We start from the raw sequence: 21620 nt of genomic DNA, 5'->3' as shown, positions 1-21620 counted from the left end.
CCAGCACTGAATCGCTTCATCCCACAGTCACATCAATACTATTTAACCTATCCTTCTTAGTCCAAAACATCTCGTTGAAGTTGATAAGTATTCTACTAGCAGTAAGAATTATATCGCTATTTCTCCTTGTTAATTTCGATTTCTTAGTAGCAAAGATTAGTGATTTATCTAAAAGGGTTTATGCTGAATAGCAGCTGTCAATAATAGCTGTTTGAACGAATTTATAATCTCTCTGATGCATTTTGTTAAAACCAATCTATAACGTAAGTTGTACTTGGCCATAGGCTTAACTCAACATTAAAAGTAAGTTCAGGAACAAATCTATCGATAATTAACTTACTCAACATACCTGTATCTGATCTTAACAAACAAATCAATCTCAATGAGGTTTTACTAACAAAATTAGGTTTGTGCTCTTACAAATTAATTTTTGGAGGTTTAGGTGTAGTAGGCTAAGTAGATGTAGTAGGCTCCAGTCCGAGTCCACACACTGTACTCCAGTATTCTTTATAAATGTTCCTTAAAGTAGAGCTGGGTTCCATTTTATATCATTTACGGAGCTCCTTGAGTATAATATTTTTATAATCCTCAGTTTTTATGTTGTAAAGATTCCATATATGTACATTTATTTGTGTTTAGGGAAACATACATAACATCGATTTGATTTCTCTTCTCAATTAAACTAATTAATTACACACATATATTCATATACATATACATATACATACATGCATACATAAATATATATGTGTATGTGTTTATATATATATATTTCAAAATGTAACCACGTGTGTATTGTTGGCGATTTCCTTTCTCCGTCATCCCTTCCTTTGGACTTTCCTCTATTTCTGAAGAAGAGCTTTTCTCGAAACGTTAAATCCTCTTTCCTTCCTTTCCTGAGCGTCTGATAATACAATACTTGTACCACGTCCTCGTGTTATTGATTTTTCTTGTTTGTGCTTGTTTGTTTGAATTCACTATATATACATACATACATACATACATGCGCGCGCGCGCGCACACACGCACGCACACACACACACACACACACACACACACACACACATTCAAATTTTGTGCTTGAAGCAGCTCGTTAATAGAAATATTATGAATATCATATATTTAATGTATATGTGTTGTTAAAGGCTCAAAAATTGCAGTATTTCGTCTAATCGCCCTGAAGATGAACGAGAGCGACAGTGCCGATAATTCGCGGTTATTTTCGGACATCAGTTTCATATACTCATCTATTAGACGCGTTTCTAGGTCATTAGCCTTCCTTCGTTGAAGATATCGAAAGAAGGTAAGACAGGGGAGATATTGAAGCCGTGCTTGCGTTACTACTGCTATATTTGTTCTGACCATGTGGTCTGCGAGCGCATGTCATCCACTGATATTGATGGTTCTAAGATAAAATTACAGCTTTATAATCTACTCAAAGTTATCTCCTTACAGAGGAAGCCTAAAGAACTAGAAACGCATCTAGAAGTCGAAATTTATGGGTGTGTAGACTGCCGTTGACATCTTACTCGTCGAAACCTCATACACATATACATGTCTAAGATATGCATGTAAGTAGGTTGGAAGTATTGATGCATAAATAGATGTGATGGTTGATTATATTCACTGCCTGTATGCGCGTTGTTTCTAAAGATTTGGGGGTCTTTTTCCAGTATAGAAAGGTATGGTTTAAATGTTAGAAAATATGCCTGCAATGCCTGAATTTGGATGCCATCAATGAAAAGTGTCTGATTTTGGCTTTCAATAACATCTTTATTATTTTATTGAATTATTTTCAATTTGTATTTGTAAGGTGCATGCTAAGCGATCTCTTTGTTTCCAGGAAATTATTGACAAGATTAAACAAGTTTGACGGACGTCAGACGATATATCTAAATCCGTATATCAAATGTCTTCTATGATTGTGAATGGTGTTTTCATTGCGACTTAATATCATAAAAAAAACTTGAAATATTTAACATTAAAATTTCATACAAAAGGTTTTCTCTTGTTCGTTTCTCTAGAATTCGAGGAGACTACATTACCAGAAGAGTTAGAGTCTGTAGCCGAAGAGACGGAGGATCTAGAACTAGAGACACCAGGTATGAATTACTTATACATACATACATACATACATACATACATACATACATACATACATACAAACCTACATGAACGCGTGTCATAAAGTCTATAAGAAATATTCAAATCTGTATGTCAGATGCGTTCTATGATTGTGTATGGGTTATGTATAATGTCGCAAATATTCAAATAAAAAAAAAAAAAAAAAAAAAAGATAGCAAACTTTTAATATTTAACATTAAACATTTATATAAAAGGTTTCCTCTTACTATTTCTCTAGAATTCGAGGAGAATACGGTAGAAGAAGAGTTAGAATCAGAGGCCGAAGAGACGGAAAATGTAGAGCTGGAGACGCCAGGTAAGGATATGTGTATGTGTGTGTGATTGCGTATGCATGCACACGTACACAAACACACACACGCACACACACACACACACACACACACACACACACACACACGCGCATACACAGACACACATACACACACACGCACACACACACGTATGTGTATGTATGTACTCAAATTTACGCGTAATTTGGGCCAGCACCTTCAGCGCTAAATAGTCAAAAGGTTGGTTTTCTCTGTGTACACAACCGAAATATCCTATCTGATATTTCGAATCTCACCAACCGTAGGCCGGAACCACTGACATTACCCAACCCTACTTGGTGCATACCTTTTCAAGTACCTCATTCTATCGGAATCCTCATCTTACTTCTTATATATGTATGTATGTATGCATGTATGCATGTATAGACGTATGTATACGTATGCATGTAGGCACGTATGTTCTCATGAATATACTTGTATATCTATGTATATATATATATATATATATATATATATATATATATATATATATATATATATATATATATATATATATATATATATATATATATATATATATGCCGTCCACTGCATCTCACGTAAGAACAAGATACTGCAGCAGCCTCGGTTTCAGAGGACCTCAGCTCTTCAATGCCTTGCCAAAACATTTGAGAGACCTGCAAGACACGGATGTGGAGGTCTTCAAGACAAACCTCGACGCTTTCCTCTCCACGATACCAGACGAAGTAATGGCTCGAAATGAGACACAGTTTAGGGCAGCGATGTCAAATTCTCTTATAGACCAGATGTGCCATCAAAACTCTTGATTGGAGTATATCAGGTGCAGGAGAAGAGTCATGCAAGGAACGTGAAGAGAGCAAAGCATAACGACAGAAAATCACGGTGGTGCTCCAGCATGACCACAGCCACTTGGCAGAAACCCATAAATAAATAAATAAATATATATATATATATATATATATATATATATATATAAATATATATATATATATATATATATATATATATATGTGTGTGTGTGTGTGTGTGTGTGTGTGTGTGTATAATTGACTCTCCCGTCGAAGACGACGTATGAGTGTTCAGCTTTTGCTGAACGACCTCCAAAAAGGATTTGTTTATAGTCATCAAATGCATGCGGTACAGACGGAAACTGAAAGAAGCCCGTCGTATATATGTGTATATTTGTGTGTGTGTCTGTGTCTGTTTGTACCCCACCATCGCTTGACAACTGATGTTTGTGTGTTTATCTCTCCGTAACCTAGCGGTTTGGCAAAAGAGACCGATAAAATAAGTACTAGGCTTACAAAGAGTAAGTCCTGGTTTAGATTTGTTCGTCTAAAGGTGGTGCTCCAGCATGGCTGCAGTCAAATGACTAAATTAGGTAAAAGTATGAAAAACTGCCATTTCAATCCCGAGCGACGCCGGATATTTCTGCTAGTATGCGTATATATATATATATATATATACATATACATATACATACATATATATATATATATATATATATATATATATATATATATATATATATATATATATATATATATAATTAATTCAAATTAAGAATTCGAATAAACAGATAAAAGAACGAAAGAAAGGGAAAACAACGAACGTGAGGATGTGCATAAGAAATGTATTAGCTTGACGATCGGTGAAAGGAGATTTTAATGTGTCGACCATAGCTCTTCGTCGGAAAGGAGAAAAAGAAAAGTCCAAAGAAGATGAAGAAGTGATCGCTAACGGCCCAGTTGTAGTTACATTGCTGAAGTGTAAATATTGTAAACTATATATATATATATATATATATATATATATATATATATATATATATATATGTATGTATGTATATGTATATAATTTAGAGAAAAAACACTATTAAATAATTCAATAATGAAGAATATAATTCATACCCTCTAGAAAATAAATATATCATAAAATGCTTATTCTAAAAATCAATAATGTACATAAAAGAATAACTAGTAAATGGTATAAAAATATGAATGGCTATAATTTAAATACTATTTACATGCGGTCGATTTCTAACAAAATTAAATTACGTGTGGCTCAACATATGAATTCTTTTAAGAATAGAAATTTAATTAATTCTACTGGCCATTAAATATATATGGGAACTAAAATCTAAAAAATATTATGTACAATATAAGTTGGGAGATAGTTTGTAAGGTTAAATCTTATCTAATAGGTAGTACTTTTTGTTTATTATGTACTAATGAATCTAAGGAGATATTATCAACTGATAATAAAAAATTGATTAATTCCCTAGATGAACGAAAAATTAAAGGCAGACATAAGCAAGGGTCGTTAATAACATATATATGGGAAAGTAGAGAGCATATGTGTCATATTTATACAGTATAATTTTTCAAATCCACCGCGCAAGCGCAGTTATCTTCGGCAGCATATATATATATATACCCTAAGAAGAGCCTCTTCCAGCTGGTTGCATCGATGTAATTATATAATGTCCTGGCTTCAGGACCGAACATTTGTAAACCACGTCATAAAAGAGACACTTATTTTCAAAGGGATAGTCGCTTGGCCTGTCTTCTACAGTTACACGTATTCGAGCTCCTTGCAGAAGCGTTGTTTTTAAGGCCAGTGTTATTGTTAATATTAGTTATTACTATTTAAGTTAGTGCTACTGCAATTGGTTCCGCCATTTATTGTGTTTCTGTTGTAACCAGGATTGCTGCCACAATCCCCATTGAAGTCCTTAGAGAAATTAGAGTCGTTACATACAGAGCCAATAGCTTCGTCATTATGACAATTGACAATACTAGTAGTACCGAAGGAGTTGCTCATACTATTACTGTGTCCAACTTCATCATTATCGTAATTGAAGTCATTACATATTCTAATTGGTAAAGGGTGATTGGATGAGCTAATAGATCACGAACAATGAGAATTATCGCAATCTACATTCTTACATGTACTGGTCAAGCTCGAATTTACCATGTTAGAGTTCAAAGTACAAATAGAAATATTATGGTTACCTACACTATTCGTAAATAAATTCTTCAATTTTCTATTATCTATAGCAGCTATGTGATCAGCAACATCCGGGGCACTAGGATATGAACATTTAATCGCGTATCGTTTAAATATCTTCCTATACCTAATTGAGGGAGGAAAATTCTTTTCCAAGGCCGTAACAAATATGTTCGGTAATCTACATTTAATATTCACAGCAAAAGGTTGATTAAACCAGATCATATCTTTGCTACGTATTCTACACGTTTATTGAATCTTCTGGATTCATTGGTATTATTATGATTCCCGGCTTCAGAGCTGATACCCACAGGATTAGGCTGGTTTCCACTCACAACGAAATACAACCCACTTTACAGCATGAATTGCCCGTATTTAATATTGGTAAACTTTTTCCTATACTGCTGATGAAAATTAGCGTGATGCCTGGCTGTCTCTAAACATTTAGGATTATTATTCATACTATGCACAGCCAAGAGATCTTAACTAGAACTACTTTCAAACTTGACTCTAGATTTATTAAAATTATTTTTAGCAGAATACGATTCATTATATTTAGAGTTGTCAATATTGAATAGTTTCCGAACAGCACTACTACAGTAGTTTGAATTTTTATTAATAAAGTCTTTATTAACCAATAACTTAAAAATTCTGGAGGGAACATTAGTAACTATAAAATTGATCACCACCTTTAGATGATTAGAATATCTGTTCACGTATTTGAGGTTTTCGTCCGGTCTGTATAAACTCGTATTAAATTCGAGCGCAAGATCAAGACAATTGACCATTTTACGTTCCTTCTCAATGGCTGTGGATAAACCAATATTTAAAGTAAAATTCCTGGGTCTTTTGCCAATTCTTTTAATTTCCACATTGCTACAGTTCCGGAAAAGGAATAGTGCTCGTCCCTATATAGACCGTCTGCAATATCCAGAAAATAGTTTTTTAATCTACTCAAAATATAAATACCTGTGAAGTCCCTAACCAGCACTGAATCGCTTCATCCCACAGTCACATCAATACTATTTAACCTATCCTTCTTAGTCCAAAACATCTCGTTGAAGTTGATAAGTATTCTACTAGCAGTAAGAATTATATCGCTATTTCTCCTTGTTAATTTCGATTTCTTAGTAGCAAAGATTAGTGATTTATCTAAAAGGGTTTATGCTGAATAGCAGCTGTCAATAATAGCTGTTTGAACGAATTTATAATCTCTCTGATGCATTTTGTTAAAACCAATCTATAACGTAAGTTGTACTTGGCCATAGGCTTAACTCAACATTAAAAGTAAGTTCAGGAACAAATCTATCGATAATTAACTTACTCAACATACTTGTATCTGATCTTAACAAACAAATCAATCTCAATGAGGTTTTACTAACAAAATTAGGTTTGTGCTCTTACAAATTAATTTTTGGAGGTTTAGGTGTAGTAGGCTAAGTAGATGTAGTAGGCTCCAGTCCGAGTCCACACACTGTACTCCAGTATTCTTTATAAATGTTCCTTAAAGTAGAGCTGGGTTCCATTTTATATCATTTACGGAGCTCCTTGAGTATAATATTTTTATAATCCTCAGTTTTTATGTTGTAAAGATTCCATATATGTACATTTATTTGTGTTTAGGGAAACATACATAACATCGATTTGATTTCTCTTCTCAATTAAACTAATTAATTACACACATATATTCATATACATATACATATACATACATGCATACATAAATATATATGTGTATGTGTTTATATATATATATTTCAAAATGTAACCACGTGTGTATTGTTGGCGATTTCCTTTCTCCGTCATCCCTTCCTTTGGACTTTCCTCTATTTCTGAAGAAGAGCTTTTCTCGAAACGTTAAATCCTCTTTCCTTCCTTTCCTGAGCGTCTGATAATACAATACTTGTACCACGTCCTCGTGTTATTGATTTTTCTTGTTTGTGCTTGTTTGTTTGAATTCACTATATATACATACATACATACATACATGCGCGCGCGCACACACACACACACACACACACACACACACACACACACATTCAAATCTTGTGCTTGAAGCAGCTCGTTAATAGAAATATTATGAATATCATATATTTAATGTATATGTGTTGTTAAAGGCTCAAAAATTGCAGTATTTCGTCTAATCGCCCTGAAGATGAACGAGAGCGACAGTGCCGATAATTCGCGGTTATTTTCGGACATCAGTTTCATATACTCATCTATTAGACGCGTTTCTAGGTCATTAGCCTTCCTTCGTTGAAGATATCGAAAGAAGGTAAGACAGGGGAGATATTGAAGCCGTGCTTGCGTTACTACTGCTATATTTGTTCTGACCATGTGGTCTGCGAGCGCATGTCATCCACTGATATTGATGGTTCTAAGATAAAATTACAGCTTTATAATCTACTCAAAGTTATCTCCTTACAGAGGAAGCCTAAAGAACTAGAAACGCATCTAGAAGTCGAAATTTATGGGTGTGTAGACTGCCGTTGACATCTTACTCGTCGAAACCTCATACACATATACATGTCTAAGATATGCATGTAAGTAGGTTGGAAGTATTGATGCATAAATAGATGTGATGGTTGATTATATTCACTGCCTGTATGCGCGTTGTTTCTAAAGATTTGGGGGTCTTTTTCCAGTATAGAAAGGTATGGTTTAAATGTTAGAAAATATGCCTGCAATGCCTGAATTTGGATGCCATCAATGAAAAGTGTCTGATTTTGGCTTTCAATAACATCTTTATTATTTTATTGAATTATTTTCAATTTGTATTTGTAAGGTGCATGCTAAGCGATCTCTTTGTTTCCAGGAAATTATTGACAAGATTAAACAAGTTTGACGGACGTCAGACGATATATCTAAATCCGTATATCAAATGTCTTCTATGATTGTGAATGGTGTTTTCATTGCGACTTAATATCATAAAAAAAACTTGAAATATTTAACATTAAAATTTCATACAAAAGGTTTTCTCTTGTTCGTTTCTCTAGAATTCGAGGAGACTACATTACCAGAAGAGTTAGGGTCTGTAGCCGAAGAGGCGGAGGATCTAGAACTAGAGACACCAGGTATGAATTACTTATACGTACATACATACATACATACATACATACATACAAACATACATGAACGCGTGTCATAATGTCTATAAGAAATATTCAAATCTGAATGTCAGATGCGTTGTATGACTGTGTATGGGTTATGTATAATGTCGCAAATATTCAAATAACAAAAAAAAAAAAAAAAAAAAAGATAGCAAACTTTTAATATTTAACATTAAACATTTATATAAAAGGTTTCCTCTTACTATTTCTCTAGAATTCGAGGAGAATACGGTAGAAGAAGAGTTAGAATCAGAGGCCGAAGAGACGGAAAATGTAGAGCTGGAGACGCCAGGTAAGGATATGTGTATGTGTGTGTGATTGCGTATGCATGCACACACACACACGCACACACACACACACACACACACGCACACACACACACACACACACACACACACACACACACACACACACACACACACACACACGCACACACAGATGTATGTGTATGTATGTACTCAAAGTTACGCGTAATTTGGGCCAGCACCTTCAGCGCTAAATAGTCAAAGGGTTGGCTTTCTCTGTGTACACAACCGAAATATCCTATCTGATATTTCAAATCTCACCAACCGTAGGCCGGAACCACTGACATTACCCAACCCTACTTGGTGCATACCTTTTCAAGTACCTCATTCTATCGGAATCCTCATCTTACTTCTTATATGGATGTATGTATGTATGTATATACGTATGTATACGTATGCATGTAGGTACGTATGTATACTTGCAAATTTGTATGTTTTGTTTTACGTGTCTTATGAATATACTTGCATATCTAGATATGCTCTATGTATGTATGTATGTATGTATGTGTGTATGTATATGTATATGTATATATATATATATATATATATATATATATATATATATATATATATATACATGTGTGTGTGTGTGTGTGTGTGTGTGTGTGTATAATGGAGTCTCGTGCGAACTGGAGGAATGAAAATTTTAGCGGTGAAGGCAAATTCAATTTAGTAGGTTCACATGGTAGACAGTATGTTAGGTGCTTCACAAGAGATCGGCTAAAATCCAAGTGCCTGAAGAAATCTGCCAAGTTTGGAGGAGAAAGCGTCATGGTGTGGTGAATGATTTCTTCTGAAGGAGTTGGCCTTGGCCCTCTAGTGCAGATTACAGAGACTATTAAAGCTAATATCTATTTGAATTTGGTTAAACAGCATGTGATCCCATCATTATTAGCATTTCCGAATCAACGTCCCTTGTCATATTGCAAAACGTGTCACAGGATTCTTTAGTGAACAAAATATCCAAGTAATGAAGTGGCCAGCTCAAAGCCCAGACTTAAATACAATTGAAAACCTTTGGAAGATACTTGGAGACAAAGTAACACAAAGGGCACCAACTACCACAACGAATATATGGGAAATATTAGAAGAGGAATGGAAGAAAATAATACCTGATTTGTGAAGGAAACTTGTTATGTCATATGGCAGTTAATGTGCAGAGGTGATCTCCAACAAAGATCTACAAATATCATACTAACCGTATTAATTTCATATTTACATTTCTTTCAATAATAATAATGGTTTTGAGTTAATTGAATTTTTGGTTTGATGGTTCTCTTATTTTGCACTTGAGACATTTGGACGTAACTAGTATTAGTGTTATTACTGTCTGGCTAATATTACCATATGCTATGCAAATTAAAAACAACTTAGTAAAAACAATCTTTAAACTATTTAACAAATACTTTATAAAAGGAAACAATAAATAGTAAAACAATAAGAATAAGTTATAGTCTGACACATGACCTGGCCACTATCATCTCCATGAATAATAAAAAAAACTTGACACTTTCTATTTAAACAGAAAAAATAACAGCAGCAATACACACACACTAATAATAATAATAATAATAATAATAATAATAATAATAATAATAATAATAATAATAATAATAATAATAATAATAATAATAATGATGATAATAATAATATTTCGTATGTGTATTTGGTGTGCAAGATTCTTGATGTGGAAACGTTTGTTGAAAGAAATACAATTAAACCATTATGCCGGTAATAAACACACGCACTGGTTCAGTCCTTTATTAATTTATAAACAGTATTTAGTTTTTAGTTTTTTTTTAATCATTTCATTGCACTCTTGCAATCTCTAGTAACTTGTCTCTCCACTTCCATTTATTTGAATGTATGATTTAGCGTTGTTTTGAAATTGTCTGGTGTGAGCATGTGAGTGTGTGCACGCTCGTATGTGTGCACGCACTTATGTGTTCGTGCTTATATGTATGTGCGTCCATATGTGTGTTTGTTAAATTTCGTTCATATCAGATAAGTTAGAGACCTACTTACATATAAGCACGAACACATACGTGCGTGCACACATACGAGCGTGCACACACTCACATGCTCATACCGGACAATTTCAAAACAACGCTAAATCATACATTCAAAATAAATGAAAGTGGAGAAACAAGTTACTAGAGATTGCAAGAGTGCAATGAAATGATTAAACAAAAAAAAAAAAAAAAAAAAACAAACAAACTAAATACTGTTTATAAATTAATAAAGGACTGAACTAGTGCGTGTGTTTATTACCGGCATAATGCCTCTCCCAAGGTTTAATTGTAATAATAATAATAATAATAATACCAGACATAACAATAGTAATTATATCGCATCAAACGATACCTCCAATATACACACTAACCGTACCAGTTTAGACCCCGCACAACAGTACAGACTTTGTGATTGTAGAAATAGTAATAATTGTGTCTTTAGTAATAATTGCAACAGAAAAGAAATAGTTTACCAATGTGTAGTGAGTACTCAATCGAGAAATAAGGTATATGTGGGGGGCCACCCGAAACCATATGAAACGTAGACTAAATCACCATCTGTATACCTTCAGAAACAGAAAAAGGAGGAGTTCCACTGGTTTGAGTAATTATATATGAGACCTCAATGATAAAGGCATTAGCTATGACCTCCATTGGAAAATTTTAGCCTCAGCACCTGCGTATGATGTAAAGAATAAGAAATGTATGTTGTGTATAAGTGAGATCCTTTTTATATTAAAGGCCGATTTTCCTCTACTTAACAATAAAAAAGAAAGAAATGTTTTCTGCCTTCATAAGGTTAATCACACTTTCTTTAAATATCATTGATATTAACTGTTATTGATGCTAGCGCCTCCTTTGATAATAATACTATTTTCTCCAATCTGAACACTATGTATTGATTGGCATCCTTTCCTAATATATGTGTAAGAAGACACTCTATATACTCCATATACTCTATATACCCTATATATTATCTTTATAAATAAACATACATCTTACTAGTATATATATATATATATATATATATATATATATATATATATATATATATGTGTGTGTGTGTGTGTGTGTGTATATATATATATATATATATATATATATATATATATATATATATATATATATATATATATATAGAGAGAGAGAGAGAGAGAGAGAGAGAGAGAGAGAGATAGATTGATAGATAGATAGATATTAGACCAGTTCATCTTTGGGATGTTACTCCATATATTTCTTGGCATACATTTCTAAGCATTTATTCTAAACACTCATTTAAGTACTCATTTAAGAATTCATCCGTGTGTCTTGATACATATAACTATCAGTATTTGTATATCTACGTGGATTAAAATACATCTTATAACATTAAACCCTATATGTCTATCCCATCATCCCCACCTTAGCCAGAATAACTCCCATTGTAACTGTAATTAATTCTATACGGTTAAAATTTTATAACTTCACAACCTGATAAAATTATAATACCACATCCCCAATTTTAGGATGTTATCTGTTGATTCTATAATGGTTCAAACTTTCAGTAATACAGAGTTCTTATTCGGTACCCCGCCCTCCTAATTTTTGGCTTTAGCAATAATTTACCATTTCACCTTCTTTCAATGTCCATATCATATTTGACAGGGCTGTTGCATTTTTTTCTTCTCCGTATGACGCCAGATGTTGCGTATATCTTTCCTTGAACAAGTTGCCCGTCATTCCGATATACGTCTTTGCTATTTCGCTGGGGTCCGTGATCTTGGACTTGTATAAAGTTCTTTTTCGAGACAGTTGTTGTTTAGAGGGCAGTGGTTTGAGGATCTACAGCTGCATTGTCTTTCGCGGGTGTTTCTGGTGGGTTTGTATTTATTGTGATTGAGCATTATTGACCCTATATTGGGGAGGAAAGCATAGCTAACTTTAACAGTATTTGTGTTGAAGATATTGTGGTATTTGTGTAAATGTGGAAAGTGGTTGTCTATGAGTTTGAAGAATTTCCTAGCTATGTTAGTAGCAACATTCATGCTCTAAGGTGGGTTAACCCATAAGATTTTCCTCTATTTGCGACTTCTTGGTCTATTTATATTTGGTTTAATGTAGTATATGCTATTCTTGAAGTTGGACCTTTTTAATGCAGCATTATGATATGGGGCGGATTTTTCAAGTGCTTTTATCGGCGGATAAATTGGTGACGCACCTAATAATGTTGTTAACCCTTTGTTTAGTTGATGCTGGTGGGTGGTTGGAACCTATGTCTATGTACAAGGTTCCCTCGTTTGGTTTGTGGTAGGGTTTAGATTTTCCTGTGTTAAGATTCAAGTTAACGTCTATGGAGTTGACTTCTTTAAGGTTTGTACCAAATGTGGTTCTTAGGCATAATTGGCTAAATATTTTGCATAATATTTTCCTTATTCTATCCATATCATGTCCGTTTTCATTGTATATTACACCCAGGCCATCGTCCCTATATAAACCTATGTTAGCTTCTTTTATTTCTTTTTAAGGGTATCTAGGATATAAAAGTCTACAAGATCAGCTATCTCTGTACCGTCATAGCTCCTCATTGTCACCTCAAATAACTCGTCTCCATTCTTTTTTAACCAATAGGAGTTATCGTGAATGAGTAATGACTTCCTCGTGTTCATAATTATATGTATATCAGTATTTATTATTGTGACATATGTTTTACTAAATTCATGTGCCCTCAGAAGCAAGCTTTTGGAGATCGAGGGGTAGAACTCTACGATATCGAATTGTATAAATTTGCATTTGGGTTTATCTTCTATTTTCTTAAACCATTCAATAGTTGCGCTACTGCATATCCATTGGGTAAGATTTTAGTGTGTTCTGATATGTCGTATAATGTTATCTAAAATGGATTTACTAATAATTCCTATTTCGCTTTTTATGGGATTTATTAATTTATAGCTAGGATTTTGTGTGAAGTTATTTTTATGGTATTTCAGCGTTATGAAAGGATTTCATGTCATAAGCTTTTCTACTTTGTCTCCTGTTTTAAACCTTGTGGCATTTTTTTTTGCTTCTACATTTATTGAATTATAAGTGGTGGGAGTTTGCTTTCTTGTATGTTTTAGTTATGTTGTCGGTTAGTAATTTGTTGTGCGCTTGGTTGTTTTCTTCATAAATATTTTTTGTATTACCTGCTTTAATAAACATGTTTGTTGATGTTTTGAAACGTTTGATGTATATCTGTATGGGAACATCGTGCCCAGAACAAAAACAAAATAATGCCAAGAAATTGACCACTCAACAATTTGTTGACCACTCAACAATTTGTTGACCACTCAACAATTTGTTGACCACTCAATGAAGACAATTTGCCCAAAAGACAAACCAAAGGGAGATAAACATTCATTGATACATTGTTTTTTCACGTGAATTCATGAGAATCTCTACGAATTAAACAAGGCTGTGTTTTCCAAAATGGAGGCGATTACATTTCTCCATGTGAAAAAATGTTAAGACACTAGGATATTTTCCTACTTTTCTGAACATGAAACCAATGGTAGCCTTAATTCCCAAATAGAGAAATTATATCCACTAATGCGGTGTTGAGCACTCCTTTTCATCGTTCGACATTTACGTATGTATATATATTTCCTTTTTTCTCGTTGTTTACGTATTTAACTCGTTTGTTTTCGTATTTCATGTTATTTGCACCGTTGGTGATGTCCTGTACACATATATGCATGTATATAAATATATATATATATATATATATATATATATATATATATATATATATATATATATATATATTAGGGAATAAATTATTATTCCAACCTTAGGTCAAATTCCTAAAAAAAACTCTAAAACCTAAAAGTTTATAACTTACCTCATAATATGATAAGGAATAAAAATAAGGAATAAAAAATATATATAAAGAAACAAAACCTGTAATGTGATCCCTAAGTTAAAGACATTAATATTATTATTAAAAGTTAGGAGCTAAAATATTCAAATAGAGTATTATTGTGAACAAGATTAATTCATTTCATTCTTTAATAAATTTAAATTAAATAAGTTTTACAATAATAAATTAAGTAATACCTCCAATGGAGACCAAAATACAATTGATTGTAATTGTTAAGATAAGACTAAATGTAAATTTAATAATAAATGTAATGTTGAGGACGTAGTATATAAATGTATAATGATTTTGAATGATAATAATAGTAGTAATAATGATAGCGTTAATACTACTTACATAAGATCGACTTCGAATAAAATTAAATCACGGGTGGCCCAACATATGAATTCTGTTAAGAACAGAAATTTAATGAATTCTACAGGCCTTAATAAATACATTTGGGAGCTTAAATATCAAAGAATGAAATACGATTCAAAATGGGAAATAATTTGTAAGGCTAAATCGTATAGAATAGGGAGTAAATTCTGCTTATTATGTACAAACGAATTTAAAGAAAGATTATTAGCTAATAAAAAATTGATTGACTCCCAAAATGAACGTAATATTAAATGTAAACATAAATTAAATTATTTATATAATAAGTTTAGATAGTGTATTTATTTATTTAAACCCATGAAAAGTTACCAACTTATAGTTGTGATTAGTAGCGTTAAATACATATAATTAGCTTTAGAATACACTTTAAACATTATATAATTATATAAAATTAGAATGAATAACTACCTTTTTGCTAATAAAAAATTCAACGATAATATGTGCATTCTTTTACAATGTTTTATAGCGTTATTTACGTAATGAATAAATTTCGTACGTGTTATAGTTATTATTTTTTGTAGATCTAAAGGTTTTAAGTATTTTAAATCTTCAATAAACAACATACTTTAGGTAGACCTTCTTTTTCGATAATTTCATTATTATTATACTAAATATAATACGTATTTATCTCTGAGTAATGGACGCCATATTTATCACGTGACTTTTCAGTATAAATGCTAAAGTACACTTATTTTGGTTTAATTTACAGTAATACGCCGGCAGATAAGTCATGTTTTTAAATTTATTCTAAATATCCTTTATTAACTTTATACACTAACACGTATTTACATTTATTTACCTTTTCCATAATGAATTAATCTTGTTCACAATAATACTCGTTTTGAATATTTTTAGTTCGTAACTTTTAATAATAATATTAATGTCTTTAACTTACCTACCTACCCTCACCTACCACACCACCACCCTACCTCTCTAACGCACCATTCTCTGAGCTTTCCGGCGTCTCCAGTCTGACCCCTCCACCTCACACATCTTCCCTAACTGACCCCTCCCCTCCTTCAAACGAGCTCACAACCTACGAGACCTCTTGATGCACAGCTTCTTCCCCAACCCAACCTCCCAACCTGGCTCGTTCCCCCGCTCCCGCCCACGCTGCCGCACTTGCCCTTATCTATCCAACACCACCCTCCGCATCGGCACCCATCATCGACTCTATCACATCAGCGACTCCTTCACCTGCACTTCTACCAATATCATCTATTGCATCTCCTGCTCTCTCTGCCATTCTCTGTACATCAGACAAACGGGACGCCGCTTGGCTGACCGGTTCGCGGAACACCTCCGAGATATCCACCTTGGCAATGACACCCCGGTCTCACTCCATTTCCGCTCTACCGGTCACTCTTTGCAACACCTGTCCGTGTTCGGATTGTCCTTGCACAGGAGCCATCCGGACTACCATTTGCGCCGTGAACAGGGATAATCTTCTCTCTTCGCCCCTTTGCTCCACATGGGCTCAACTCTCCTCCCCTCTTCATCTAACCTCTTCCCCTTGCCTCTCTCCCCCTCCCTTCTACTTCCTCCCACCCACCTCTCCTCTCGCTCCGACTTCTACTTCTCTTCACTCCTACTTCTCTTCACCCCTACTCTCTTTCTCTCTTCTCTCTTCCTCTCTCTCTTCTCTCTTCCTCTCTCTATTCTCTCATACCCACCTTCCCCTTCCCCCTTCATCTTCAACCCTCCCTCATAAGCCACCCCACCCCCACACATTCCTACTCACCTTCCCTATCCTTTCCATCCCACCCCATCCCATCCCTTACACCCTCTCCCACATACCCCACCTCTACCCCACCCTCTGCCTACCCACATACCCAACTTCTACCCCACCCTAGCCTAACCCACACCCACCCGTGCTTTTCCTTCTCTCGCCTCCCCCACCTCCCAACACCATCACACCACACCACACCACACTACACCATACCACAGAACATCACATCACCACGCACACACCAGCACTGACCAATTCCCATCCCCACATTTTCACACCTACACATACACACACGCACAAGTCAAGATCACCAGCCCTCTTTCACAGGCACATACATTCTCTCTTACACACACGCGCACCTTCATTTTGGGATCACTACTACTTTGTTATCTCCCCTTCTTCTTAGCTCTCCTGTGTGACCCTTCTGTCCGTCATTCACCATGATAGATCGCTAACCACTACATACATTTTTTTCTCTGCTTGTTTCTCTCCTTTTTTCTTTCTGTGTTCCTTTCTGTAGAAGAGCTTAGGCTCGAAACGTTAAAGAATTTTTCAATTCCTGAGCGTTATACTAATACATCTGTTTGTTTTCTACACCACCTGTCTTCGTCTGTTGTTTTCTTTGCGAATTTTCCCATATATATATATATATATATATATATATATATATATATATATATATATACACACCATGCCACGCCACACAACACACATCACGTCCCCTCTTCATCTAACCTCCTCCAGTTGCCTCTGTGTGTACATGTATAAATATGTGCGTGTGCATATGTATGTGTTTGCCTAAAGGTACGTTTGTTACACAGTGATATATCTATACATAAATACTTATAATGGTTGATGGTATTCATACATGTACATTTTCCCCTTTAAATATTAATTTTCTAACTGAAAAGAAGTAACTGTCTAAATGTTATAAATTAAACTTGCAAAGCTTTAATTTTGATAGCATCGACGAAAGTATATGAATTTGACTTTGAGTAAAGTCTTTATTATTGTACTTATAACTCCTACTTGTAAGGTATATATTACACGACCTCTTTGTATGCAGGAAAACAGAAGACTTTAAAGATCGTCAATGAATTATTCGGTAATATAACCATGAGTGGCAATATCTATTTGTAAATATGTAAAGATTTTACCATGTTGAAGATACTGCAGATCTCGAAATACATGTTCATAAATAATCTGATATTTACCAGTTTTTGCATTGTCTCAAATATTCAAAAAATCATTAAAAGAACTTTAAATATTTAATATTAAAATTTTATATAAAATGATTCCTCGTTTCCATTCCTCTAGAATTAGAAGAGGACTTAGAACCTGAGACCATGGAAACGGAGGATTTCGAGCTGAAGACACCAGGTATGAATTACATATACATATATTCATGGATGCATACATACACATGACCGCTCAAACTTACTTACACATGCACGCAAGCATACATGGGGACACCAGCTGTGAATTACATATATAAGTATACAGAAACATATACAGGGGTTGGACAAAATAATGGAAACACCTAGCATCGTAGCATCATAATTTTGAGATATCTATAAAACCGTCAAAAGCTTGTTTATTTTTATGTTTTTTTCATGTATTATTAGTGTTGCTTGATATGCTTTGCTAAAATTGCTGTTTCTTTTCAGATATCATCAGAAAAAGGTAATTAAAATTCATTAAAATGACACATCTATCGGACTTTCAAAGAGGTCAAATTGTTAGTGCTCGTATGGCAGGCACTAATGTAACGAAAACAGCCGAAATGTTTGGTGTATCAATAAGTACTGTCTCGAAAGTAATGACTGCCTTTGAGAAAGGGAAAACCTCCTCGTCGAAACAAAATTCCGGAAGAAGACCAACATTTTCAGATAGCGTCCGACGGACTCTTACGCGAATTGTTAGAAAGGATTACCAAAGTACAGCTCCAAAAATTACTGCAGAATTTAACGACCACCTCGAGAACCCAGTTTCCGCAAAAACTGTTCGCCGGGAGCTGCACAAAGTCGGATTTCATGGAAGGGCTGCAATCAAATAACCACTACTTTCAAAAACAAACGTTGCAAAGCATTTAGAGTGGAGTAAAAACCTGGTCCCCAGAGCAGTGGAAGAGTGTTATTTTCTGAGACGAGTCATCCTTTACCTTGTTTCCGACCACCGACCAAGTTTACGTGTGGAGAAGCCAAAAGAAGCATTTGACCCAGACTGCCTTCTTCCAACTGTTAAACATGAAGGAGGATCTGTGATGATCTGGGGCGGGGGCTATGTCTTGGAAATCCGCCGGATCAATAGTTTCCCTACATGGCAGAATTAATAGTCAAGACTATTTAAGCATTTTATCTGATCAAATTCATCCTATGGTTGCGGAACTGTTTCCGGAGGGAAACGCAATCTTTCAGGATGATAATGCACCAATTCAAACAGCTAAAGTTGTTACTGAACGGCACGAGGAACATTCTAGTGAAGTTTAACATCTTATCTGGCTTCCACAGTTCCCAGAGCACAGTATTACTGAACATTTATGGTGCATTTTAGAAAAACAATTAAGGAGTCGATATCCTCCATCATCATCACTACAAGAACTGGAGACTGTTTTAGCTGAAGAATGAAAAAATTCCTTTAGAAACAATTAAAACTTTGTACGAGTCCATACCACGTAGAATTCAAGGTGTAATACTGCCAAAGGCGATCCTACCCCATATTAATATAAATTTGTTTGAAATTTTAAGGTGTTTCCATTATTTTGTCGAACCCCTATATCTTCTTGTAAAGTATATGTTACAGGACCTCTTTGTATACAAGAAAACCCTAGACTTTCATGAACGTTAATGAAGTATTCACTAATATAGCCAAGAGTGGCAGTATCTATTTGTAAATATCTGAAGAGTTTACTAGGTTGAAGATGCTTAGTTCTTGAAATACCTGTTCGTAATTATTCTGATATTTACCAGTTCAAATACTGTGTAAGATTGTGCATTGTTTTTGTATTGTGTCTCAAATATTCAAAAGGTATTTAAAACTTTAAATATTTAGCATTAAAAATTTATATAAAAGGTTTCTTCCTTTCCATTTCTCTAGAATTCAAGGACGATACGATAACAGAGGAGTCAGAGCCTGAGACCGAGGAGACGGATAATTTAGAACTGGAGACACCAGGTATGAATTATACATACATACATACATACATACATACATACATACATACATAGGCGCGTCACAATCCCTATAAGAGATATTCATATCCATATATCATATGCATTGTATGACTACGTATGGGTTATGCATTGTGTAGCAAATATTCAAAGCACATATTGTAAAAGAGAAGTGAATCCCTGTCTATCTGTGCGTCACAACATCTATTAGAGGGAGGGAAAGAAAGGGAGGAATCAAAATATACATCACAACGTATTTTTAGAAGGGGAGGAGAAAAAGTTGTTGTTGAGAGAGAAATACAGTAAGAGAGAGAGAGAGAGAGAGAGAGAGAGAGAGGGAGGGAGAGAGAGAGAGAGAGAGAGAGAGAGAGAGAGAGAGAAAGTCTGCGTGAAAGATAACCAGCTTGATAGCTAGCTACATAGATAGATAGGCAGACAGAACGACAGACAGACAGACAGACAGACAGACAGACAGACAGACAGACAGATAGATAGATAGATAGATAGATAGATAGATAGATAGATAGATAGACAGACAGACAGGTAGTGTTGTCACCATAGTAACTAACAGGTTTTGATTTAAAACGCCGGTATTTTAAGTGCAACGCATCACTTAAAAGAAAGACTAAGTATATGTAGTTTTTTTTGGGTTGTGTGTGTGTGCGTGTGTGTGTGTGTGTGTGTGTGTGTGTGTGAGTGTGTGTGTGTGTGTGTGTGTGAGTGTGTGTGTAAGTGTGTGTGTGAGTGTGTATTTCTGTGCCTTTTAACATATAGATAATGTGACACAAACTTTAAAAAAACGATTTTCATTTTAAACAATTTATAAAAGTATGATTAACAAATATATTTCCCGGCAGCGTAGCAAAGGGAAAACAACCTAGAAAAAAACTTTAAATGTTTAATGTTATAATTTTGATTAATGGTTCTCTTCCATTTCATTTCTCTAGAATCCAAGGAGAATACAATTTCAGAAGAGTTAGAGTCTGAGGCCGAAGAGGCAGAGAATTTAGAGCTGGAGACACCAGGTATTGATATGCGTGAGCATGTGTATGTGTAAGTGTGTGCATTTGAGTGTGTGTGTGTGTGTGCGTACGCGTATGCGCTCGTGCACGTGCGTGTGTGTATATGTACATATATGTATATTTGCGGATAAATGTGTTCTATATATACATATCTATCTATCTACCTCGCTCGCTCTGTCTCTCTCTCTCTTTCTCTGTGTATACATACATACACACACATACATATACATACATACATACATACACACACACACACACGCATACACACATATATAAACACATACTTTATTTGTTTTATGGCTACCATAGGTTTCATGTTAAGGAATATCTCAATTATTTAAGCTTGTCACAAATAAAAATGATGTTCGTCTCCACTATGGATTGATCCAAAATATGTGTGTATACAAACATGTATAGACACATACGCATACATACATACACACATACATACATACATGTATACATGCATACATACATACATACATACATACATACATACATACGTCTGCTTTTTTGTCCGTTTATCTATCTATCTAAATATCTCTTTTTGCATCTGGCTCT

At 34.5% G+C, this 21620-nt stretch overlaps 1 protein-coding gene across 50 annotated transcripts in view; it reads left to right on the top strand.

Annotated features, from left to right (window-relative positions):
- The window catches only part of LOC128248352 (uncharacterized), a 174164-nt gene that overhangs the window by 56316 nt on the left and 96228 nt on the right, over positions 1–21620 (top strand). For 46 of the 50 annotated variants that reach the window (XM_089356680.1, XM_089356635.1, XM_089356467.1 and 43 more), the window contains 7 exons: positions 2025–2102; positions 2363–2440; positions 8441–8518; positions 8769–8846; positions 18185–18247; positions 19964–20041; positions 20985–21062. In XM_089356680.1, the coding sequence (XP_089212806.1) occupies positions 2025–2102; positions 2363–2440; positions 8441–8518; positions 8769–8846; positions 18185–18247; positions 19964–20041; positions 20985–21062 (531 nt within the window). The remainder of the gene's footprint in view (positions 1–2024; positions 2103–2362; positions 2441–8440; positions 8519–8768; positions 8847–18184; positions 18248–19963; positions 20042–20984; positions 21063–21620) is intronic. The other 4 variants (XM_089356572.1, XM_089356506.1, XM_089356684.1 and 1 more) reach the window with 2 other exon arrangements.

This window comes from Octopus bimaculoides, chromosome 1 (assembly GCF_046866305.1).
Source record: "Octopus bimaculoides isolate indiv1 chromosome 1, ASM4686630v1, whole genome shotgun sequence".
Lineage (NCBI taxonomy): Eukaryota > Metazoa > Mollusca > Cephalopoda > Octopoda > Octopodidae > Octopus > Octopus bimaculoides.
This window is presented reverse-complemented; position numbering and strand designations above follow the sequence as displayed.